The following is a 26,640-nucleotide window of genomic DNA, read 5'->3' as shown; positions in this document are numbered from 1 at the left end:
TTATTTTTTTTTTAATAAGGTCATGTTTTTGTAAGATGTGTAATGGCAAAAAGATTTATTTCTTAAAAATCCTGTTGATAATGGTCTTTCACTTTGATATAAGATGCAAGTTAAATAAAATCAAAATACATATTGGAATTGTATATGTAATTGATTAATACATAGTAGTGGATGATTCCCTATGGTGGTGTTTATTGATGGTATTACTGTATATGGTGTTTACAGAACCATAAGAGGACAAATATAGGATAGAATCTTGAATAGCTTAAGTTATCACGAGGAGTAGTTTTCAGCTGCGTTAAAAGACAAGCACTTGTACTGTGGTGCAGCCAGAAGTGACAAACTACTGTACTCAGTTGAAGTTATCTGTTGTGTACTTGATTATTATTGATGTTGGTCTTGGCCTCACAAAATCATATGAAATTTTTTTTATTGTCCCAATGTTAATTTATGTAATGTCACAGGTGGTAGATAATAGTATCCAGTAATACTCCTGTCCTTGATTCTAGTGAACTTATCATCTGTTATAAGTACAGTACATGTATGGAGTAGAGTATGTGTGAGTACTGTACATTATGCCACATTTGGTGAATACTGTACCCAAACCTGTAATGTGAGTATTTAATTGTATTATGTAATGCAAAGCCAAGAACTTCCATAACACTACAGTGCTTTATATATAAACACAAAGTCCGCCTATCCTCTTCTGTTTTCTTACGCTGATGGACATCATTAAAAAAAATCAATACTGTACCTCTTTCATAAAATTCACATCCAATGTACATATTTCTAGTCATTTTTATTAGGGACTTTAGTTGTGTACTTTAACTTTCATATTACCTGTATCATCAATCTATCATTTACAGTACACAGTGTATGTCAGGACTTTCTACATTGTCCAGTGCTGTATTGGTCAGGTCGCCCACGTTACCGCTGGTGTTGACTGAAACATGAGATTCAGCAAAATTGATGTAATAATTTTGATGTACCGGTAACCTGAAAAGGTAGTTTAGTTTTCCATAAAACAAAAAGGTAACCCCCCAAGTGCATTCCATTTAGAGCCAAGACCTCTCACTTTCTTTTATAATACTGTATATTACTGAATCCTTTAATTCAGTATTCACCTTCATAAAGTGTTCAGTAGTAAAATAGTCTCCACTCAACCACAAAGTTCTATTCAGCAGAGTTACAGTACATTGCTTTATCTTTATATGTTTAAGTTCTGTTAAGTACTTCATCTACTAAGTGTTTTTAGTGTTATTTGATATTTCACTCACTTGAATGTTTTTAAGTAAAAAAATCTTGATTTTCTCGCCATAATCTTTTCTTTTCTTCACCAGCGATGCGTTCCATTAAAATCATCACCATAAGTTACTTTATTTTTGAAAGGATTACAAGAATTTCTGCATCATCATTAAATCTTTACATTCCGTACATTATGCATAAAACACACTATCACTTCATATCATTTACAATACAGTACAGTACTTCCAGCAGACATAAACAATACATGCCTCAGATTAACACACAAATGGTTAACCGATTGTAGATTAGTGTTAGGTAATTATGTTTTGTATTAATTACTGCTTGTGTCTTTTTTTTTCTTTTCGGTGGTTTTCAGTTATAGAAATCAAAAGTGTTGACATGTGCCCAGTATGAAGTGGATGTGTGTGGTGAAGCACAGCCTGTGACATAACTTATTAGATTTTGATTAAAGCATATTTTGATACTGTTAACCTTAGAGATTTATGCTCAACTTCCCCAGGCTTAATATCACGATGTATAATGAAGTGTGTTGACGAGGATGTTACAGTGATAATCTTTCTCCTTAAGGCCACTACATACATGGAAGCAATTCCTTTACAGTGTGTTACCAGTTTAACATGTTAGTGTAACAACAACCAATAACCTCTTCTAAATTACCTCTTCTGTACTGTAAAATGCCCAATGACTGCATAGTCTTAGGCGCATGTGATAAACCCAAAAATATGGCTGCTGCTGCATATTGCATGACAAAAATCTTTTGAAATTTAAAAGTGTGAAGTGTATATTGTTTTCACCTTTGTATATACAGTATTCTTATAAATATAAAGATATATATAAATGTACGTTATATAATTTAATGATGGTGGATTTTGCTTTTAGAACACAGTAGTTACCATCACAATCTAGTCATAATGTAAACGTTTTCTCAGGCACATTAGGATGGGTAGGATATATGGAATAAAATCAGTAGACTGGGTTTAGGGTAGTACAGTGTATTGTACTGTATGTACTGTATCTAGGATCTCCCGAGATCATTGACGGCAGCTCCGTCTTCCAGATAAAATGTATTTTCAAAACAAATCCCATTGTTTCTTTGTAAAATAGTTATATTCATTTTCTACCTAATCTTATTTAATGTTAAGGGCAAGGTTAAATTGGAATTGTTTGGCAAAAAAAAAAAAGAAAAAAAAAAGTTGTATCATAAATGGAGGAATTTACACAAAGATCATCTGTACCCTACGAGGGTATGTGATCTTAACGGCTGATATACAACCCACTTGTTTAGGTCAGTTGAGATATGTGGAACTGCCTGAATTCTTGGGCAAACCTTTCATGTTTGCACAGTAGATTGATGAAAATGACAACAATCAACATTGTCTTGTGATATTCAGATAAAGGTAATATTGGTTGTAGAAATATATCTTGTAAATGCGCAGTCAACCAACTATAACACTAGGTTTGTTTTAAAGTGATATCTATTACTGCTCTGAGTTCCTTGGAGTATACATACAGTACACATTTATTTTGCTTAATGAAATTACTAAGTCGATAATTGGATATATCTTTTGTTATACTAAAGAGGTTTTTGTAAAAGAAATCAGTCTATATTCTGTGCAAACCATCCAATACAAAACAATACACATGAAAGGAGATTATCTATTGTCTCAAAAAATGACTAAATAGTAATTGCCGATTATAAGTTTATTGATTTGTCGACCGAAGATAGGATTCAGCATTTCTGTTTAGTTAACAAGTATATAGGGGGTTGTTATCCCAGGCCTGATGCCTGAGAGCCCCAGTGTGACTAGGACTTAAAAACTTAATAATTTTGATAATCAGTTTACTGATCACCTTCACACCAGGGTCCTGAAGGATGTCCATCTGGTAAGACAGTGAAGGACAATTTAAATGTTGATTTATTTGATTTTGCATCCCATTTATAAGATGCTGTCCTGGGGTCACAACACCTAGACCTGCTGACTATATGGAGTAACTTGACCCTGATTTGGTTATGCAACTGTATATCAAGCTCATAAATTCCCCCATCATTTCTTGTTTTGTTGCTGTGATAAGTTCCTTCAAGATACTGAGAGCATGATGTCTGTTCCATTAGTGCATTTTACTTTTCGATGTACAGTGTACATTTGACCATAATATAATTGTTTATATATATTTTTTCTTTTTTAATCAAATGAGTTGAATGATTTTTGTGGTTCTGGGCAACTGTGATCTCTATATTGGATGGTCCTCCCAACAGTTCAGTTGGTGAGGAGACCAATAAAGATTTGTGACACTCATAAAATTTTGTTTTAATTCTTGATGCCAGTATAAGAGAACCAAACCAGTCGATTTATTCCTAAATTTAGTGTTCTTTAGTGTTGTTGTCTACACTTCTTGTAACATTCTACCATATTCTTCTCCCTTTTTAGTGTGTGTATGAGTGTGGAGAAATTGGAGCAGAACAGTATTAAGTGGTTACAGGGTCGAGGATGGTATTCCCAGGCCCCATTAACAAGTTAGGTTGGTTTGGGTGGGTTGAGTGAGGTTAGATTTTTCAATATTCAAAAATGAAAATCTAACCAGACTAGACCTAACCTAACCCCCACCTGTCTCTAACTTATTCACTGACTTTTCCCTACATTCAGCTGACCGACAGCAATGTTTCTCTGTGATTTGTGACTGTAAATTACAGTACAGTACTATGTTTATATGTTATCATGCATATTTTGTAGATTTTTGCCTAACTGATTTGTTTTGAATAATTAATAAAATTATTGGATTAATAGAGTAAATGAATGATGATAAATACTGAATAAGATAAAACAATGAATAAAATAAAAGTTTTAAAAACAAATTGTTATTATAAACAACTTTTTTCAGTCTATAGGGAGAGTCAAACCTTACACCAAGAACAACCAGTTTCAGTCGGCTTACCTCAAAGCCTTGCTGCAACTTAGCTATCATATGTATGTCAAATGACATGTAAGGTAATGCAGTACAGTGTATTACTGTATACAGTGGGGTACGCTATAACGAACGGATCCTACTACGAATATTCCTATAACGAACGGTTTTACCTATAAAATTGAGAATGCTATAACGAACGAAACTCCTACAACGAACGAAACTCCTACAACGAACATTATTTAAATTTATTTATTTTTAATAATTTATTGTTTTTTATTACAAGTATTAATGATATTCTTTATTTCAGGGGTTTAGATGCATATTTATGCACTTTTTTACAATTTTTACAATTTTATATTATATTTTTCAGTGTTAAGTGGTTGTATTTGGGGGCCTGGAACGGATTAATCCTATAACGAACGAATGCTATAACGAACAAGGTTCTAGAACCAATTAGATTCGTTATAGCATACCCCACTGTATAAGTAGCAGATAGGAGGCAGCCATCAAACAGGGAGGTACTACTGCCTGGGAAGATATTGGAAGCATAATGTATTGTCTAATGGTAGACCCTGCTGCTATATGGCACCACAAAAATTGTGACCAAGTTCCATGTTGCTGATCTGACTTTCTGCCTCATTTACACACAATTTCAGGGTCTCAATTGTTTCTTTTACTTTGACAACACAACATACATACTGTATATTGTTTCTCACTAGTGATCTTTCTTTTTTAATTTTTGTATTTATGGTCCTTTATTAATATTATTATTATCATTATTATATTTTTATTTACTATTTTTAATAATTTTTATTAATTAATATTATTACATTATTATATTTTCGCCCCCAGGCCCTACTGTGGGTCATTGACCTGTGCCATGGTGGGCTAATCCCATAAAAAAAAAAAAAAAAAAATTAAGCCTTGGCTTTGTCTCATAAACTTAATGAATAGCTGGCTTTGGCTTCGTGACTTTAAAAATGGTTGGCTTCAGCTTTGGACCCAAGTCTGATTAGCACAGTCCACATTAAAGATTTTGTATTACTGAATGAACATCTTGAAATTATCCCCATTCACCCCATGTTTCCCTGCCACTGGCAATGAGGTGGACACTTAAGAATACCTGTACATCCACTTCATTACTAAAGGTGTTGGTGTATTGAAACTTAATATAGCCAAGAAACTTGAAGTACTGTATGTGCTAACTCATTAAAAAGAATTGAGAATGAGGTCAAAGGTGAACCATGGTAAAATTTGCTCATAAAAAAAGATTCAATACTCCTCTGCTGAATGTCACTCTGGTAAAGTACACGGTACAGGGATTATATGAGTATTATACTATACTCACTGAGAGTCATTTAAGGCAGACAGTACTAACACAGTCCACATTAATAACTGGTAACTATAACTGGGGAAAGGCAAATAAACAGGTAAAATGACAGATAATGAATGTGGAATATCATTATTATTGTCACCATTTTATGGCCACTTTTCATACCAGCGTAGGTTAGTTGTGATGCCTATCGCTAACCCAGTTTTACAGAGAGGGAACTGGGCATTATATGTAGGATTTTCAAGCGCCCTCTTAGCTGGCAAAACAAGTTCACTACTCCCTGAGATAATCACAATACTGTACTGTATGAGTAAAGTGAGTGTGGGATGTAAAAAAAAATCACTGAAAACTGATGATTGGTATCACTACTCCCACTAACCACCGCTTGTGGAATGAATAAAGAAGTCAGTGAGTTGTCTTTTACTGTAACTAGAAATACATTATTTACAACAATCAGTACTGTCTGCTGTATCCAATTTATACATTTTGACAGTTAGGTACCTTCAAGAGACCGTTTCCACTGATGCAGGTTCATCATGCTCGTCGGTGGTCATGATATCTCCAATAGGACTGGCTTGTGTAAACAGTACAGGTATGTTGGCCAGGTTTGGGTTTGTATTCTCCAACAGCCGGATCCAAGACAAGAGTGAATCCTTCCAGAAGTACCTGGTAAGAGGAGTTACCAAAGTACAGTAAATCTCTAAAAAATAGTACATTAAATAGTTTAACACTACATAAATGATATAAGAGTTTTGGGTCATATGACGATTAGCATCCACAGCTTATTTAACCTGATGACTAAACACCCTAATACTAACTTAACCTAACCCCCCAGGTAGCATCAGGGTGTTAAATCAACGGGTGAAATAAACTGGGGGTGCTAACCTTCATATGATGCAGAGTTCTCTTGAGTGAGGCAGCCAGTCAGTAACTGTATTGTTGGCTTCACTGATCTGACATGTGCAGCTTAAAATATAGATCAAATAACAGAAAATTAAGAGTAAACATATTTCACCTTTAGCTTAACCACCCCAATGGTAACCTAACTTAACCTAACCCTCCAAGCAGCATCAGGGTATTTAATCATCAAGAGAAATAAACTCCGGAGCTAAATCCCCAAGTAGTAATGATACAAAAAACACAAAATCAAATACTATTACTGTACCTGTAGCACAAATAGCCAGAATGGTGCCATCTTCCTGTTCGTGGACACTAATAGGATGAGACACAGCCACCTCCTCATCTGGCTGCATCTCACCAGTGAACCAGAACTTGAGATCTCCAACGTCTGGAAAGAGAAAGAATATTAATGTAGTGAGTTTCCAAATTCTCTCTAAAATCCATTCACTTCTACATCTGGTTGAGAAAATTAGATCACTTGAAGATTCTACCCCCTCAGCTTATTTCACCTAAAGAATAACCACCCTGATGATTATTTGGGGGATGAGGTTCAGATAGGAAAGGTGAGGTTAGGTTAAGTCAGGATACTTTAGGTTAGGTGAGGTTGCTTAATTTTCAGGTGATCCAGAAAGTTGTATAAAGCCTCATATTGACAACTATTGAAGTAATAACCAACTGGAAACACTCAAAATGATAATGTTGATGTGATGATAATAATGAGAAGGGTAATTACAGTACTTTTGAGGAAAATTATGCTGATGACATTAATGGCAACAATGATAGTAAAGAGTATAATGATGATGATGACAAAACAACAATGATGATGATGATGATAATAATAATAACACTAATAATAATAACAATAATAATAATAATAATAATAATAATAATAATAACAACAATAATAACAACACTAATAACAACACTAATAACAATAATAATAATAACAATCATAACAACACCAATAATAACACTGGGGAACACACTTTCGGTTGCATGAGTTCTGACACTTGATTCTGGTAGATTTGAGGTCACAGATTCTGAAAATGGCATTCGTTTGTGCAGATCAGGTCTAGATTCAGCAATCAGGCCTGTGCCCCATTCAGATGATGTTCCAAAGCCTATCTTCACTCAACTTGCTTCCGTTGAATCTGACAGTGAATATGACACTGAGGTCACAGAGGAGTCAACTAACAGAAATAGTGACTCAGATTTTGCAGGCATATCAACAGAACCGCAAACATTTAGCCAAGCAGAACTCATTGACTTAGTTCGAGATCTGGGTCTGTCTAAAAAGCTGTCAGATTGTTGGCTTCACGGTTAAAAGATAAAAACTTGTTGAAAATAGACACAAAGGTAACATTCTTTCGCAACAGAGAAAAGAACCTCTTACAGTTCTTTGATTCTAAATTTGACTTCGTCTACTGTTGTGATATTTTTGGATTAGTCACCGCGATGGGAGCTCCAGGTTATGATCCTAAAGAGTGGCGCCTCTTTATAGATAGCTCTAAGCGGAGTCTGAAGTGTGTTTTATTACATATAGGCAACATCTTTGGCGCAATACCCATAGGATACTCAGTACACCTGAAAGAAAAATATGAACACATCAAAACGGTTTTGGAGCTACTCAAATATGAAGAACACAAATGGATCATCTATGTTGATCTAAAAATGGTCAATTTTTTGCTAGGACAGCAAGGTGGGTATACAAAATTTCCTTGCTTTATCTGCCTCTGGGACAGCAGAGCCAAAGATAGACACTGGATTCAGAAGGAATGGCCAGTTAGGGAAAGCCTCAATGTTGGGGAAAAGAACATCATTTATGAACCCCAAGTGGAACGTGAAAAAATTGTTTTCCCGCCCCTTCACATCAAGCTGGGCCTTATGAAACAGTTTGTCAAGGTGCTCGATACTGACAGTGACTGTTTTAAGTATCTGTGTGAAGTGTTCCCTGGTTTAACGCTAGAAAAACTCAAAGCAGGTATTTTCGACGGCCCTCAAATTAGGACGCTGATTAAAGACCAAGCCTTCACTCAATCCATGACTGATGTTGAGAGAAATGCATGGGGAGCATTCGTTTCTGTTGTAAGGAACTTTCTTGGAAACAGGAAATCAGAGGACTATAAAAAGCTCGTTGAATCTTTGATGGAAAGTTTCCATGTGTTAGGTTGCAACATGAGCATTAAGATGCATTTCCTGAACAGTCATCTTGAACTGTTTCCGGCAAACTTGGGGGACGTGAGTGATGAGCAAGGTGAACGCTTTCACCAGGATATCAAAGTCATGGAAGACAGGTATCAAGGTCGCTGGGACATTCACATGATGGCGGACTATTGCTGGAGCATTCAGCGAGACTGCACTGAGAGGCGATATTCAAGACAGTCCATTAAACGCAAGTTTGTGCCTGAATAAATCTGGCATAGTTCACAAAAGCAACTGATGAATCCAAAATATGCTTGTCAAGGTAAATAAAAGTAATTAAAAATTAATTCTACGTGTTTGGTAATTCCTCTCTGTGTGCTGGTTTAGATTTTTAGCAGTAGTATATGGTAGTCTAACTATATATAGTAGTAAATGGTAGGTAACTCACCGCAACAAAACTAGACCCGATAGAAAAAAACCGGTGCCATATTTGAAATCAGTGACCTCAATTTACCCAGAAACAGGTCTCAAAATGTATGCAACTGACAAAAAGTTGAATTTTGTTCCCCAGTGTAATGATTGATGATGATGACAATGATGATGAAAAGGCACTTCCTAAACTCACCATCAATCTCTTGTCTCTTGAGTGGCGGGGGCCGGGGTTTGGCTTCAGCTCGAAGAATGAAGTAGCCAACACACTTATCACGCAGGAATATACGAAACGGACCTTCCACCTGATTAATAAGAAGTACTGTAAGGTGATATAATGGCTTTAGGCAAATCGTACACACCTGGGGTCAAAAGTTCGCTTTCTCCCACAATGAAGAAGTATCGACCCCAAATGAGTTAAAACATCACAACTGCACCAAGGTAACTCAGTTCAGAGACTTATTCCCATGAGTCAGTTTCACCACAGAGAGCAAACTTTTGTCCCCGACTGTACATGAACCCAGGTAGTTTAAATGCCTTCCAATATCTCAAAATATTGTATATAGATATTTACCAGTGCTTAATTTTTAACTGCTGGTTAAAGGTTTTCTACTCAGCTCCCATATACTGTACACAAAAATTGAATGCAAGGAACATGAAGCATCCACTGATGATGGCCACTGTTTAAGGGCTAAAGTGTATAAAATTCTGAGCCACCACTGTGTACTGAGTATTCCAATGAACTTAATGCACTGATGTGTACACTGATTAAATGATGCATTTCCTCACTACAGTACTGAGGTAAGAGGCAGAGTTGGTGGTAGTGACTGTGCTGTGTGATATTCATTTAACATACACACATCAGAGGATAGTTCTGTACAATGTTATTTTTCCCAAATTACAATGACTGTACACTGCACTATAGTACTGCAACATCTGTACAGTATAGTCTGGATTTACGCGGATTTTGTTTACGCGGTTGGTCATTTACGCGGTGCCTTGCCAGAATGTAATGTTTTAATTAAACGGTAAATTTCATCATTTAAGCGGGAAGAGGCACGGACATTGTGCGCATTAGGTCGCTCTTACGTTATCGCTGACGTCATATGACGTATCGGACTGTGATTGGACCATGCATCCTTACCACCCACGCATTCCCTCCGCCGCTAGCTGTGATTGGTCTAATGTAACATGACGTGCCCTGCCACCAGAAGTCGCTGACCTAGCCGGGCCAGTCTCAATGTTCTCAGTCCGAATATACAGCTCTCTCTTGTGCCCGCTATTCCCCTAACAATGGCTTCCGCTGGACCCCCACCATCTGAGAAAAACCTTGAATTACCTGGACCAAGCCATGGTTATGTGAAGGAAATCATTGAGTTGGGGGAGAAAATCAAGCTCGTCCTTGACAAAGACCCAGTCAATCATCGGTATGAAGTGTGTAATAACCTTCTGTTGAAAATTATGGAGCCGTATGTCCAGATCTATCACGACAACATCAATGCTAGTTGTCAACGTAGTATTAAGGACTTCTTCGCCCGCAACCCACCACAACCACAGCCAGCCCAAGTCAGTGATAGTGACAGTGAGGATATGGACTTTGAGGGGTTTGTCAGGGAGGCCCTGCAAACCTCTGCGAGTAGTGAAAGTGATTCACCGGAGGGCCACTAATCTGCCCTCTGCTTCGGAACCAGCCGCCATCCACGTGTGCCGACCCATCTTTTCTACTAACGTAAGTGTTAAACACCTTTAGATTTGTAGTTTTTTATTTAAATATTATGTGTGTATCAATAACATCATAAAATTATGATGTTATTTTTACTACAAGGTACGTATTGTGTTGGAAAAAGTGTAGTTTGGGAGAAGGCCCAGTCTCTATTTCCATTAATCCCATATGTTCTGTTATTTCATTTACTTGTTTCTCGTTTTACGCGGACCTCCACAGGTTTAATTGACCGCGTAAATGCAGACTATACTGTACAGTAATATACTCTAACAAAACATAACACAACACTTCATTGTACTGTACTGCACTTATCTTGGTGACTGCAGAGTGGTGAGGGACAAAGTGTTGCTACCACCTGGAGTTACTATACACTTACACTATACTGTATAAATTAATTAAAAATGAAGTCTTATATCAAAGACAACTTGACTGACCTTGATAGGCTCATCAGGTGAATGCTTGTTCAACAGGTCCTGCTGCACTAGGCTCTGACCACTTACAATCCAGGTGTCCTCTATGGCGTCCTCCACATCCTTGGTCTGTAAATTTTTATAAAACTGGCTAGAAATGAGGGACTGTAGTTTAACATCCTCTTTTATGATTAAGGGAAAAATACTGTGACTTTTTAACATCACAAGCCAGGACAAGGCAGTGGATTCCTAGCTCAGAAATTGGGCTACAGTTCCTTTGGGCCCTTGAGCATGATAAAGACAGTATTTGTACTAAGTATAAGGCACTTGAATTAAGTGACCAGGATTCAATATTCCAATAGTGGTGCAAATGGTATCTTTTTACCTTATGACTCTATTCAAAAGGCATTTTATGTTAATACAAACCTCAAAAACAGATAGTGTAGAAGCAGGGTCAACTGTACACATTCGTGCAACAGCCAACTTTGCCAATTCAAAGGCATCATTTGGAGCAATGTCAGGAAGAAGCCACGGAGACGCATTCTGAAACATTTATAAACAATAAGTAAAGAGATGTGACATATTTGTGGTACGGCTATATTGCAAGTAACATTACAACACACTGTACTACAGTACTGTAGTAATAAAGTTGACAATTATTTTGTAACTTTTCTAAAAGTGAATAAAAATCTTATTTTACTTAATGGTTAAACACTCTAATGTTACCTGTACTGGGGCTTTAGTTATGTCAGGAGTTATGTTAGGCTATATTAAGCTCGCATTAGGATGTTCAACTATCCGGTGAAATAAGTGGGGTGCCTAATCTTCATATGATCCAAAATAATGATAAAATCTACCTTAAACTTGGGCATCCAGTACATCATTCGACCATACTTGCGTATAGGGTGACTGTATTTACCAAAAGCATTCAAGAGAATCTGCTCCATCTCTGTGTCCGGCATCACACCTGCAAAATCCATGTTATCTTTTATTTACAATTACTTTACTTGAGCTGAATACTTACACTGATTTTGCATGCAAACTATCTGAAGGTTTTCAAATTTCTAAAAGGAAAATAAACTCTATATTGGACATCAAAGGTTTAGAAACTCAGCACTCAAAAATTAAACAAAGGTAAAAATAACATGTACAGTACAGATGGCTCCACTCCAGTATTTACCACTTAGTGTTGCCAATAGTCTCTCCCTCAAGTGTGAACCCCAAACTCTGAAGTGTAAATTCGAAGCATTCGCTAGTGAACGGGAGGGAGAGTAGAGGGGTGTGTTGGGGTAGGTAATAATAATAACAATGCCAATTTATTTTACTCATTTAACCTCATAGTTTGGCACAAATGAACTATGTGATCTACTGATTCTATACTGGACAGCTGCCAACTGAACTATTTTTGTTCACATCGATTGCATTACAATAAATATGTGGTGTCCACTTCCTCATTGATTTGATTACTAATTAATCCCTTCAGTACAATGTCTTGTTATCTATTTTATTCTGGCTACTGCCAAACGATTTTATTCAGCTGGGGAAGTTCCATCTCATAGTAGTGAACATATCCATAATCCATTTGTTCATAAATGCCCCATTTTGAAAAGGAATACCTTATTTAGAGCATGAATTCATCTCCCTCTCATTCCATTGTAATTGTAGTATTTTCATCTGGCGAGCACTAGAAGATTACACTCAACCGGGGAAACCCGTTGATGTTGTCAAAGCATTATCCTGCAATGTAATCTCTCCCAACTGATATAGTACACTTCCTGTCCTCACCCTGCGTATCTGTTTCCATCCCCCACAGACAGAAACCTACTCTGACACACCCCTCCTCTCTCCCTCCAGCTCACTAGCAAATGCTTTGAGTTCACACTTCAAAGTTCAGGGTTCACACCTCATGGAGAGAGAGGATTAGCAATGCTAAGTGGTAAATGCAGGAGTGCAGTCAACTGTACATCCCCTCATGAGACAATTGATTAATCTAATTTTATATTTAAGCTCCAAATCTTGAGAGATCTCAACCTGTGACTTGCACGACATGGAAACTATAAAAGGAAATGCTTCTATCTATCTGATATGACACCTGGACTTATTACTCCTCTACTTCTATGAGGGTGTGAGTCAGGAACTTAAAACCTAAAAATTATTGAGGAAATAATAAGGGACTGTGGTGCAAGATAAGAGTAGAAAAAGACAGGAAATGACCAAGACATCAACACATACTTGCTCCAATTCTCAGTAATGGGAACAATATTACACTCACCATGAGTTTCCATTTGCTCAAGACAGTCAATAGCACACTGCTGCTGTTTGGGGTAGTGCATGAACTCCACTTGGAACATATTTTGGGGAATCATCTTTCCCTTTGGCATCAAATTCAAAAGCTTCTTATATAGCTGTAAAAAAGGAAATACAATACTATAATATATATATATATATATATATATATATATATATATATATATATATATATATATATATATATATATATATATATATATATATATATATATATATATATATATATATATATATATATATATAATATATATATATATATATATATATATATATATATATATATATATATATATTACAAAATAAAAGCACTTTGTATTAAAACACTGCTGAACAGTAAATTATGGGTATTTCATCCTGAAATCCCATTTTATAACTGAAAACCTGGGTCAGGTGACTCCCATATTGACAAACAAAGCCTACGGACCAAAAGCTTAGGAATCCTTGAAGTTGGCAGCTAAATCTCATCAGCTGATTACTCACAACCACCATATTAAGGATGGTTCCTGGGTTATCCTGTAGACTGTGATTGTCAATGTAAAGCCTGAGGTAGGTGTTGCTTTGTAATACTGTACTGTACTCCTGCACACCTGTTTCAAACACTGGGTTAAGTGCAAATAGGAGAGAGATTCAAAAACCCAATTTTTGAGCCATAGCCTTGGTGATATAGCTCATCATAAAACAGGCTGCTCATGAAGGATGGTATCTCTCTTCTACTACAACTACTACTACTACTTTGCTGTCACTCAGAATCGAGTACGACGATCATCCAGCAATGAGACAATGGTATGAGTCATTGAGGATGTCACCTTCGTTGGTGAGTTCTAAGATAACTTGAGAGACTGATACGGGTCCGGCAGGGTCGTTCATAGACGTTGCACATGTGAAGGGCTACATCTAGTGCGGGAGGGGCGGCGGCAGCGTCTTTCTGGCATTGGCGCTTGTTTGCCTCAGTTTGCAGTCGGGCTAATTTGAAAGTACTGACACCTTCTTGTGTGGTGCTCCTCCAAGCGTTATGGTGTGGAGTAATCGTCTCCCAGGTGAGGGGGTCGATTTGGCACTCTTCAGGTTTGTCTTAAGACTATCCTTATATTTTTTCCGTTGTCCACCAGCATTACCTTTACTATTCGTTAGGTGGCTGTAAAGTAGCTGCTTTGACAGTCTACTGTCGTCCATGCGGGTAACATGGCCAGTCCAACGTAGTTGTTCATGGATAATGGTAGCCTCGATGTTCCTACAGTTGGTGTCAGCAAGAATACTAGCATTTGTTCTTTTGTCTTCTCAGCAAACTCGGATGATGGAGCGTAGACTACGTTGGTGAAAGTTTACAAGTGCCTTGAGGTAACTCCTGTATGTGACCCATGTCTCACTGCCATATAGCTGGATGGGGAGGCACTGCTCGATATAAATGCAACTTTGTAGATAATTTCAGCTCCCTATAGCTGAAGATACAGGTACGGAGTCTGCCAAAGGCTTGAGATGCACATCTGATCCGATGTTGAATCTCTTCATTGATGTCCGCGGTGGTGGACAGGTGGGAGCCGAGATACCGAAAGTGGGTAACATTAGAGAGGGTAGTACAGTTGAGCTGGATAGATGGTGGAGGTGTTGTTGAACCAGGGGCAGGCTGAAAGAGAATCCGAGTCTTACGTACATTCACCTCAAGGCCGAAGTGTGCATATGCATCTGCATAGGTGTTCAGGATCTCCCGAAGGTCACCTATACTCCCGTAGCCTTATACCTACCAAGGATAATCTGCAAGGCAGTGGGGCAGTGGTTGGTAGGCACCAGGACGTGTCCACATGCCAATGGTCCTAGGCGCCATCCCTCTGGGGCCCATTGCTACTCCGAGATCCCCTGCTGGCCTAGCCTGGGCCCACGAGGCACCCAGTTACCGTGTGTTGCCGCAAGGAGGCACAGCACGAGTCTTGATGGTGAAGAGGCTGTGTACTGGCAGGGGAAGACTTATGCAAGTTGTTTCCCTGTTCGCCACGAGGGCTAGCCAGCGGCAGCAGCTGAAAGCGAAAGGAAGCAAGCAGTGATTGCACCTTAACACTAACATAATGCTGTCACACTAAACGCATTACACCACTCCGTGTGCACATGCACGTAACACAGACCCTCAAGCACTCAACACCCCAGTGTTGCGTTTCAGGTTTATGCAGAATAAGAGCTGAACTGAAGCATAAAACATGTCCACGGATAGCCTCCACTGGGGGAAAACCTTGATTTTGCTTTGGTATAACTCAAGAAACAGCAGATGTGTTGTTAATCTCCTCTCACCTTATCCCCCATTTATTAGATGATGAAAAGTTAAAAAAATTCTTTGAAGTTGACTTGGATGTTCTGAAAAGTGGGAGACCACTCTTCTTATGAGGACTCCTTGGCCGTTAAAAGTATGAGTATTAGGGGGCAGTGAAATTTTGCTCAAAGCTGCACTCTTCAGGCATTGTTCCTTATACATATCTAAGACTCCATGCCAAATTTGAAGCTGATATGTCGAGGTTTAGTCTGCCGCATTTTCTACTGAAATTTTTAAATTTACCTACAGTACTATCCAAACAGCCGCTGGGGCAGTGCAATGTTCTGTTCAGTGTTTATCAACTTTTTTTTCATATGTTGAGGATAATTCAGATGATTCAAGAGATATTCCTCTCGTCAATACTGATGCTGATTTTGTCCCTGATCCAAGGGCTCTGACAGACACCAGTTCACAGAACCGGACAAGACTCCCTACACTGGCTGCCGCTTGTGACCGATACTTGATTAGTGATTATGCTGGAGCTGCCATTGCTACTGCCACCTTAACTGACTATGGCATTATCACAAAGGATGACAAGAGTCAGGTTATTGGACCACATAAGCTGCGGGATGCGAGACAAAAATACCGATTTAAGAGGCAAGAAATTGAGATGGCTAGTTTAGATAATTTGACGTCACTCTATTTTGATGGTAAGAAGACCGCCACTCGTGTGATGATAAAGAATGAGAAGACCGAGAAATGGAGTTCGAGGATGATGGTGAAAGATCATTATGTCATCATGGTTGAGCCTGGCAATGAATATCTCACACATGTGACTCCCAAGACTGGACACGGAAAGCAGATTGCCAAAACTATTCACGAGTTTCTGGTGGAGAAAAATCTAACCCAGCAGCCCATTGTGTGTGTTGGTTGTGATGGAACCAATGTAAATGTAGGATCAGAAAATGGAGTCATTCATCATCTTGAAATGTTACTTGGTCACCCGCTCCATTATTTCATATGTCAGCTTCACGGAAATGAGCTGCCTTTCCGCGCAGTTTTTTATCACTATGATGGTAAACCAAGTGGTCCTGAGCATTGGCGTGGTCCCATTGGAAAGCAGATCAAGGAGTCTTTGTCTGAGCTTCCAGTTGTCGCCTTCCAGCCAGTCAGTTTCCCTGATTTCCCTGTGTTTAATGATGAAGTGGAGAAAGATCTGTCCTGGGATCAGAAATACCTGTATAGGATTTGTAAAGGAGTTATCACAGGTGTTGTTGAAGATGACTTGGCTGCTATTGAGCCAGGTCCTCCCTGTGTGTCAAGGTGGAACACCTTATGGAGTAGAATCCTCAGGCTGTATGTAGCAACATCAAGACCCAGCCATGAGTTGAAAAGAATTGTCATTACAATAATAAAGTTCAGTGCTCCAATGTGGTTTTACATCAAGATACACCCTTACGTAACACACGGCTCAAGGAACGTATTCCAGTCCCTGCTATATATGAAACACCTGAATAGTGAGGAGGAGACGATAGTGAAGAAGGCTGTCCAGAGAAATGCATACTTCGCCCACACAGATCAACTTCTTCTTGGTATGTGTGCAGATGAGGACATGACTGTTAGAGAAAAAGCTGTCTCAATGATAAGAAAAATTAGAGAGGAGAATCAGCAAAAGGAAGAATGCACTGGCAGATCTGAAGAGGAGGAGGAAGATTCTGATGCTGCTGTTGACGAGAATTTGTTAAACTATACTGATGAGGAGGGTAAAGATGGAGATGGGAATGAGGATGTGCCTCCTGTAGTCAACATGAGAAAGGTGGTGACTCCGAAACTAAAGTGGCAAGCAAAAAACTATCATTCCATGATTAACTGGAGGAATGAACTCAAGACTGAGCCTCCTTACATTGCTTCTCTGTCAAATCTACAGGTTAATGACATTCTTGAGACACCATTAGTGGTGCCCAAGTGGCCAAACAGCACTCAGGCGGTCGAGAGAGGCATAAAAGTGATGACTGAAGCTTGCACTGAAGTGACGGGATACGAATCGAGAGATGGATATATTAGGCAAAGATTATTGTCTAGGAAAATGATGCCAAGGTTCCGCACAAAAAAGAATTTCAATATGAACTTGTAATGATTTTCTATACGGTGTACCTGTAAAATAACATGTGAATTAAATCGATGTCACCCATGTAAAATTTATCATTATCCTGGAAAACATTAAATGACACCTAATTTTTGGTATACACTAAAAGTTGACAAAAAGTCGTTCGCGATGCGGCAGGGTAAGTATGCATGAAATGGCATGAAATTTTGCACAGGTGTTTGTTACAGCCATACAAACGATGCCTGAAAAGTGCAGCCTGCAACTCAAATAAAAGTGTTTTTTCCCTGCCCCCTAATGAGTATATGATGTTAAAAAAAAGTTACATACCTCTAAGTCTTTATGAACTCCAAAGTCCTCCATGTTTTTCAGGGCAGCATAAATAAACTCCACATGGCCTCGTAGATGTGGGCCTTTGTCTCTGAAGACGTCACAGGCGGTGAGAAATGTTTCTTTGGAGCGATCTTTTGATGCAAAGTATCCTTGGATGGTTAAACTTGTCTTTTCTTCATTGTGTTCCTTCCTGAGAAGTGACCACCTCATTATTATATTATCATACATTTATTTTTACAACTAAATATCCTGACGATAGATGTGATGATCATGAAAAATTAACTCAACATTAAATATTTCATGAAATTACTTAATGAAGTACAACACCAGTAAGACCAATTCACAGGGGACACCATTCAGATTCAAAACCTCCATTAAGCACACATAAGCAGAGGAGAATCCTTCAGAATCATATTTTATTTCCTTGAGGAGTAAAAATAAATTTTATTAAATATGTTTCCTTTTGAAGAAATATGTTGGTCCAGATATTATTAGATAACAGACATAAAATAAACATAGTGATAACTTCAGGGATCAGACTCTATTGTTTTCTCAGACACAAGAGAATATTTATCAAATGTCTGAATATTTATGACTGAGACAGTAATTTCCAATTACTCGAAGATTAGCCCCAGCTTACTTCACCTCAAGATTATCCAGCCTAATACTAACCAAACCTATCTCTTCCAGGTAGCAGTGGAGTGTTTAATCAACAAGTGATCCGAATTTTCTTACCTTGCTGCCTGTAACGGAGTTGTTGTAATTCTTCTGCGACACTGGAAGGTGTTTGAGAAGACTGGTGATTGCAATCTTCTACTAACATTCCACACATATTGTAATGCAAATTTAGATGAGGCTCTACCCCACAGCAGAGATGATGTGGAAGCCATCCTGTAAAAAAATTAAAATAATACTTGTAACTACTTATAAAATTGTTGTTTGATACCAACACAACAACAGTATCTCTCTGTCTCACATAACTACAGTGCTCATCAGAAGTTATAGATTTGTAAGGAGTTGTAAGTGGATGAGGTTGTGGCTGTAACCTTATGTACAGGAAGACACACAACTTGCCTCCCCACATGTCATGCAAAATAAGGCAAGAGTAGACAGAATCTTCATAGGTTTCTTGCCTCTACCAGTCAGAAGATTTCAGAATACTGTTGCGTCATGGTATAGAAAGCTGCCGCCTTACTGCTGCTACGAGACACAAGTTTACTTTGTCACAATGGTTCTTCTTCCTTTATTTGTGGATATTTTAACGCAGAATTTTCACAACAAAGAGTTACTGTATAAGCTCATGTGTAAATCTAGGTCGGGGAGAGCCAAAATGAGTGATTTGTGGTAAAAGCGAATTCTAAAATTTTCTGAATCGCGACAAGAAAATGTCAGAACACATTACACAACAGAAATTCTGTTATTCACGAAAAAATAGTAGAAATAATAGTTCTATCGATTGCGTGTTCTGAATTCCCGGTACTCTGTGCTTGCTAACTTATACAACATAACTAAACTAAACCTTACCTAACCCCCTAGACGGGGACCCCCAGAAGGTATGTAATAACCCAGAGTCTCATGGTCCGCCTCCACGAGAATATAAATAGCCGCTACAGTATTTCTCACCTTACTCCGAAAGTGAACATACAAACACACAATCTGAGCAACAGCGTAGGGGCAACAGATGCTCTGATTTTTTTCTTTTTAAAATTAAATAACTTCATTATCATCAACTTGTGACGGAAGTGTAATATAAGAAAATGATCATATAAGAAATACCCTGTAGTTCTATCGATTGAGTGTAGTGAACTTCCGGAATTCTGTGGTTGCTGTTTACTGCAATATTACCAGGTTTCTTTGGTTAGGTTAGTTCGGTCAGGTTCTACTAGGTCCTGTGTATTGTCATAACGTTTTTATTACTTACTATCATCCAAACAGTATCTGTGGAAAAAACGAACAAATTCGAAAAACTCCTTCTGGTATATATGGGGTTCAAAATAGGGAGACCTAAATGTTTCAGTAGTTTATAACTTTCGGGCGCGCTATGTCCTAAAGTAAAATAATACCTTAATATTTGTATACATATATTGTTTATGTACGTAGTGATAAAAAAAATGATATATTTTGTTTGATTTTACTGAACATATATCTATTTAGTGGAGGTTGGCGCTAGTAAAGCCATCTCAAAACTATGACTATATTCATAATAATGTATTAATGATTGCCTTTCGTACCTTATTTTTCTCTAAATTAAAAGCCCATCCAGTCAGAGAGAAGACGAGTCGTATGTTCAGTAAAAAAAGAAAAAAAAGAAGACATTTAAAGTAACAGGTTGCGTCCCATCTGAGGTTTGTTTTGGTTCTGAGGAGACTGAGGAGTACGAGTCCATTTATATTTGTCTACGACTCGACCAGCATATGTGTTATATGTCCGCCTTTGGTAAACATTTTATTGTGAAATTCGTCGCATGAACAACATATCATAAAGTACATCTAATAGTCGAGAGTACACCCTTAACTGCACTCATGATATAAATTCCTAAAACACACACACACACACACACACACACACACACATATATATATATATATATATATATATATATATATATATATATATATATATATATATATATATATATATATATATATATATATATATATATATATATATATATATATATATATATATATATATATATATATATACATATATATATATGCAAATAAATCACTGTAGGTGCGCGTGATCCATGTATATATGTTGATAACCACATAGAAAACAAGAAAACACAAAGTCTGTTAATTAGTACTTTGTGATTACTTGCAGTGTGAGTATAGTATAAGAGGAAACAGTAGCACCCGGAGAACATCTGTTCCGGGCCTGTGGCTGAATCCATGAACCGCTGTACTACACTCTAAATCAACGATTGTTATTATAATTAGAATAATATGTTTCTTTCAGTGGTTATTTCCCCCGTCTATGATAATGTTAGAGCAAAATTTTAAGAAAAAATAATTTTTCGCTCTTTTTTATAAATGATGAAAAAGAGCGAAATGTAAAAAAAAAAAATCAGGGCACAAGACGCCATTCCACGGGAAACCAAGATAAGGCATTGTTACATATCCTTATAGTATGTTCCTCTAGCTATCAACCACAACCCAGCACATTCGATCGTTTCAGTCATTAGTATTGGCAGAAATTTCTTCCTTAAGGACAAACTAAAATTTCAATCTGTGAGTCGGTATCTCCAGTCCCGTATCACCTGGAGTATCAGGATGTGTGGCGTCTAAATCACAGACGGTACCTATACTTCCTTTCACAGCCGCCTGACAGCAAGTCATACCTTTGTCGTCGGTGATGTTTTAGAGGCCGACGTTTAAAAGTTTGCTCCCCTGTGAAGACCTTTGAGGTGTGACGTGATCGAAGGTGGCCAGAGTGGAGGAGGCCAAGGACTCTCTCTATTCCTTGGAGGAGGCTACAGCATGTTGGGGTGGCCACTACTGATGCTGGCCTTACTGAGCGGTGGGTGGTATAGTGTTTTCCGGTCCAGAGAGAGAGAGAGAGAGAGAGAGAGATAATCACGATAATATGTCACATGAGTTTGTAAAGCAAACAAAAAAAATCATTATTGTACAGAATTATGGTACCTTGTCCTGTGGCGGGTGACTACGTGTAATGCCAACCGTGTCATAAGTGTGTGTGTGTGTGTAATGTATGTTGTTATCGGCAGGAGGGAGGTTGACGGAGGCGGCCTGGTGGGACAAGAGAAACTTCATGACCGATAACACTTCACCAGCAGGTAGGTCCTCACCGTGGTACCTAACATAATGTGCCCCAGTCCCCTGAGGCCCGAAGTTAGTCATTATAATTGGGACCCAGTCGTTAAGGGTCCCATTCTTAATGGCTATGAGTGGTTGGGTTGAGGCTTATCAGGACAAGAGGGACCCTCACTTGGTGTATAACCCACTAACTTGGTCTTGTCGTCCTCAGTCTAGAACAAATATCTTTGTTTATTAATAGTATCATTCCATGTTCTTTTGTGTAGTAAAAGACTCCTGTATAATGATGAGGTCCTTCTACGTTCCAAAGTTGATTAGATTTTTCAAGAGTTCAATGTCAACAAACCGTTTCATTCCATGTTCAAGTTTCAACCCACATTGTGTACGACTCATACTGTGAACAGTTCCCCTTCACGTGAGAGTTTTATTTAATTTTCCTCCCCGTAATAAACGACACGTGTTTAGTGAAGATGCCCTCGTCAAAAGACTGTCCCATTCAGCGTTCCGACCTTTTTCAGTAAAGGACGATTGCGAGGTGAAGAAATCTTCTATGAACAACACGATAACAGGAAAGGGACGTCAGGTGTTTCTGCGTTTTGACGACACCTACAACGTCGCCCCGCAGGAATTCTCTCTCTTGGTGGAGGCGACGAACGCCACAACTACACCCCCACTCCTGTTGAACTTCCGATATAATAGACTGGACCAGGAGAGCCGTCTGTACTCTTACAATGTTACTAATGGTACGTGGGAGTGGTGTGGCAGAGATAGAAGAATGATAAATAAACAGATATGTATAGAATAGACAGAGAAAGATAAAGACAGAGACATTAGACAGTCACTTGTTTAGCCATAAATGTTGCATCACGATAACCAGTGAGTCTTCCCTACAGCCAACGGTAGTACCCTGGCAGTGGTGGAGTTAGGCCCACAAGACTGGCAGATGATGAAGGTGTCTGGATCTTTTCTGGTGATAGAGGGAATTGTGGGAGGTAATGACACAGCCAAGACAAAAGTTCCTCTCCCTATACAGCGGCAGGAGAAAAGTTACACCTACAACGTCGCCGTCACTAGGGGCAGAGGCAACATTGATCTCTTGTTTTCCTGTCCATCTGGTAAGAGAGTTTTGAGAGAGAGTTAGTGGTAATATTACAGTTCTACCTTTACATAAACACAACTAATATTCTTATATTAAATCACGTTCTTTATTATAAAATATTGAATCAATAATGTAATATCTGTCGTGAATAGCCAACTAGAGAGTGAAGGGAAAGGTGAGGGGGGACCTAACCTAACCTAACCTAAGCTAAGCTAACCTCAGCTAAGCTAACCTAAGTTAAGCTAACATAACCTTAGCTAAGCTAACCTAACCTAATCTAACCTAACCATGACGGTGGGTGGTGTTGCAGGATGTGTAATCCAGAAGACTCCTGTTGACGAGGATGCCCACACCCTCGTGCCCTTGGCTGATGAAAGTGACATATGGGTGTCGACCCCTGACGAAGACACTCACCTCCAACTGGGTCTCTCTATCAAAGAACACGGACAGGAAAACAATAACAACAGGAACTTGAACTTTACCCTCGACACCTCGGCCAAATGGTACCAACTGAAGCTGACGAGGGAGGGGGACGGTCGCGTGGTCCTGTGGGACACAACCAACGCAGAGGTTCGTAGTGTGTGTTGTTGTTGTAGAGGTTAGTGTTGGAAAAACTTTGAACGTGGGTTTTCTCGTTTCAAATTTTGGCGCTAAAAGGACCCAAGTCACCACCAGGATGCCATTATAACCCCTGTGACAATATATCATGCGGTGTCCTCATATTTTCTCTCTCACTTAACTAGATCCTCACTGTTTCAGATTAACAACACACAGTTGACAGCCAGTAAAGGGGCCGCCATTCAGCGACAAGACCAGGTGACCTTCCACTTCCAGTCAGACAAGATAGCTTACTGGTCCCTGGGCTGTGATAAGCGGCTACACAAGCTCCTTAGTAAGTACAGTGTTGTATTATTTGCTAACGTTGATATTACCCTGATTCACTACTTTATCATTTTATTATGTAATATTATCTCTTAGGTATAATGTACTTCAGAATACTGTATTTACACTTTATTAACTCTAGCCTCCGTATAAGATGGCTTTATGAGGCTCAGGTCTGTATTTGTTTATTATAATAATAATAGTAGTAGTAGTAGTAGTAGTAGCATTCTATCATATAAACACAGTGAACGGTTCTCCTGCAGCTAAACTTTTGTCTATCTTCCTTTCCAGGTAGTTCCTCGTCCAGTGAACCTTGGGATTTAACCATATTGATTCTGCTAATTGGGGGAGCAAGCGGTGTCTCTTTGGTACTCTCCACCGCCATTATTTACACTTGGCACAGGCATAAGGTAAGTGCGTCACACCGGCGGGAGAAGAGGCATGAATCAGAAAACGAGGCGCCATCATGGTCTGGATGGGGCGGCCTGAGTAACGTGTCAATAAGAGAGAGAGGAATACAGGAACGTCTGCCTATGGTGTCCTGCGGCGATGGGGTCAACACAAGTAGAGAAGTCTTGGCCGAGGTTCATCACCTTCCCGCTGGAGAACACCTGGCTGGTGGTGGTGGTGGTGCTGGTTCACCTTCCAAGCAGAGGACTCCTTCACGAGACAGAGACAGTTACAGGAAACGTAAGGATTCTGGTGCCTCTGGTTGTATGTATGTTGCTAGTGCACCCGGAAATAAGGGTGGCATCCTTCCATCAGGCCAAGATGCCACTACCACAAGCAGATCTGGGAGCACTCCTGGACACAATGACGTTTCTAAAGCTAAAGACAGCTACCTGGATGTTTCTGGCTGCGACAAAGTCTCTGGTCGTCCTAAATGCTCTGGCAAAACACAAAATATCCAAACAAGTTCTCTAACGCCTCCTGACAAATATCAACAAACCATTAACACTTCAGAACAGAAGGTGCAAAACACTGTAGCTGCCCAGCGACAGATGTGCGATACTTTGAAGAATCGTGAACCAACCGACCACGAAGATGATCGACCAATGAAAATAAAAGAAAATTATACAGAAAGGAAACGAAAGGGAGGAATGGAGAAACAAGAGAAGAACTCGGACGCCAATACCACCAACAAGAAGCCCATCAAAGGTCACAAAGACAGACGACCAAAGGGACCAGATCAAGGTGTAGCTGGTGTGTCTAGTAGCGACCTTGACAGCAGCAGCAACAACAAGGATAATAAACAAGTGTTTAAGTACTCACATGGGACCGCTAATGACGCACATAAAAAATTAATGTTAGGAATGAAGGAAAAACTTGCTTCCTCGACACAAATGGAAAAGAAGAAATCGCACTCTAATTCACACGGGTTGTCCAGGGGCTCTCCACGGGGCACTACAAACCCTGACAACGGTCGACCTGTGGCGGATGGCAACACTAACAAACAACAATTGAAAACATCTACCAAGAAGAAGACCCAGTCTTCAAAGATGGTCAAACAGACACCTACGAGTGGTAAAGGCATATCAGGTTACACGACTGTCCTGCCGATACCTCATACACAGCATGATGGTTTTCAACGACACGAGACGCACTCCAGCACTCTCCCTGGACACTGCGGCAGGAAAATAAACTGTAAACTCATGGATGACAATGAACCCAGCCTGCTTGGTTCCCGCTCTTCCTCATTTAGCCGTCTACCTTGGTCTCCCTTGGCTGACTCCAGTACACCTGCCGCCAGTAACGTAGCTCGTTCAAACATGTCTTTCCCACAGAGCCCACGATCACCAGCGAGCCATCACCACCACCCACACCACGACCGAACACGTCTACAACCATCCACCACCTTTCCCAACACCCCACAGCCCACGACTACCAACACCACCATCCGCCACCACTACCAACCACCCACCTCTGACAGGTCGTGTTGCGGCAGCTGGGAGACGAGAGGACCTGTCACTGAATTGTGTGGCTGATGAGGAATTATACGACGAGTTGGAGTAAAATATGTGAGAGAGCCAAATGATCATTACCATTATTATGTTTTAGTTTTAGATATTATTATTATTATTACTATTACAACCAACTTTGATTGTATACATACTTTTGAAGCTTTTATATTTCTTTCAACCTAAAATTATGTGTTTTTAGTACAACTTAGATTACAAATGCACGTAGAGATGATTTAAAAAATTTGAATGAACTAAATGGGGCACAAAAGTTCTACGAATTGATTTACTCTTATAAAATACTGTGAAATAAAATATAAAAGTCTAGAAAATTCTTACAAAGGTAATACAGAAATTAATCAGAACACCTAGTTCACAAGTACTATGATACCAAATTATGCCTCGGCATAACAATATCTATCAAAAGTCACTCATCTTGTAAAATAACCTTGAGGAAACAGTAAATGAGATACCGGGTAATAACGATATGTATGTATGTATAAATAAATAAATATATATATATATATATATATATATATATATATATATATATATATATATATATATATATATATATGTATATATATGTATAAATAAATATTGAAGTGATAACCGTGGTAACACTATGAGATGTACTTATTACTACCATGCTATTGCACTATTCCAGGTGATACTAAATGTTACATAATACTTCCTTGAGATAAATGTATAGTATATATCAGGTGCCCCAAAGAGAGCTCAGGTTCTCAACTGGCTCAGCCATGTCAATATTGTTATTATTATCCACTCTGTATCTGTATTTTTCTGGCTAAATAAACTGTTACAA

The 26,640-nt window shown here is 38.8% G+C and overlaps 2 protein-coding genes across 2 annotated transcripts; one reads left to right on the top strand and one right to left on the bottom strand.

Moving 5' to 3' along the window:
* Positions 1-5,911: 5,911 nt before the first annotated feature.
* LOC121868411 (evolutionarily conserved signaling intermediate in Toll pathway, mitochondrial-like) lies at positions 5,912-21,617 on the bottom strand. Its single transcript, XM_042369025.1, has 10 exons — positions 21,440-21,617; positions 18,832-18,987; positions 18,094-18,286; positions 13,383-13,515; positions 11,968-12,077; positions 11,537-11,653; positions 11,135-11,239; positions 9,174-9,282; positions 6,672-6,794; positions 5,912-6,172 (listed from the first exon to the last, which is right to left on the bottom strand). Exons 2-10 carry the CDS (start codon positions 18,984-18,986, stop codon positions 6,057-6,059), a joined length of 1,161 nt encoding a protein of 386 aa, XP_042224959.1. The 5' UTR covers position 18,987; positions 21,440-21,617; the 3' UTR covers positions 5,912-6,056.
* Positions 21,540-26,298, top strand: LOC121868410. The gene is made up of 7 exons (XM_042369024.1): positions 21,540-21,618; positions 21,827-21,895; positions 22,394-22,618; positions 22,769-22,990; positions 23,285-23,544; positions 23,734-23,866; positions 24,148-26,298. The coding sequence occupies exons 1-7, from the start codon at positions 21,579-21,581 to the stop codon at positions 25,839-25,841; spliced, it is 2,643 nt and encodes an 880-aa protein (XP_042224958.1). The 5' UTR covers positions 21,540-21,578; the 3' UTR covers positions 25,842-26,298.
* Positions 26,299-26,640: the final 342 nt, after the last annotated feature.

Source organism: Homarus americanus, unplaced genomic scaffold (assembly GCF_018991925.1).
Source record: "Homarus americanus isolate GMGI-L3 unplaced genomic scaffold, GMGI_Hamer_2.0 scaffold19318, whole genome shotgun sequence".
Taxonomy (NCBI): domain Eukaryota; kingdom Metazoa; phylum Arthropoda; class Malacostraca; order Decapoda; family Nephropidae; genus Homarus; species Homarus americanus.
This window is presented reverse-complemented; position numbering and strand designations above follow the sequence as displayed.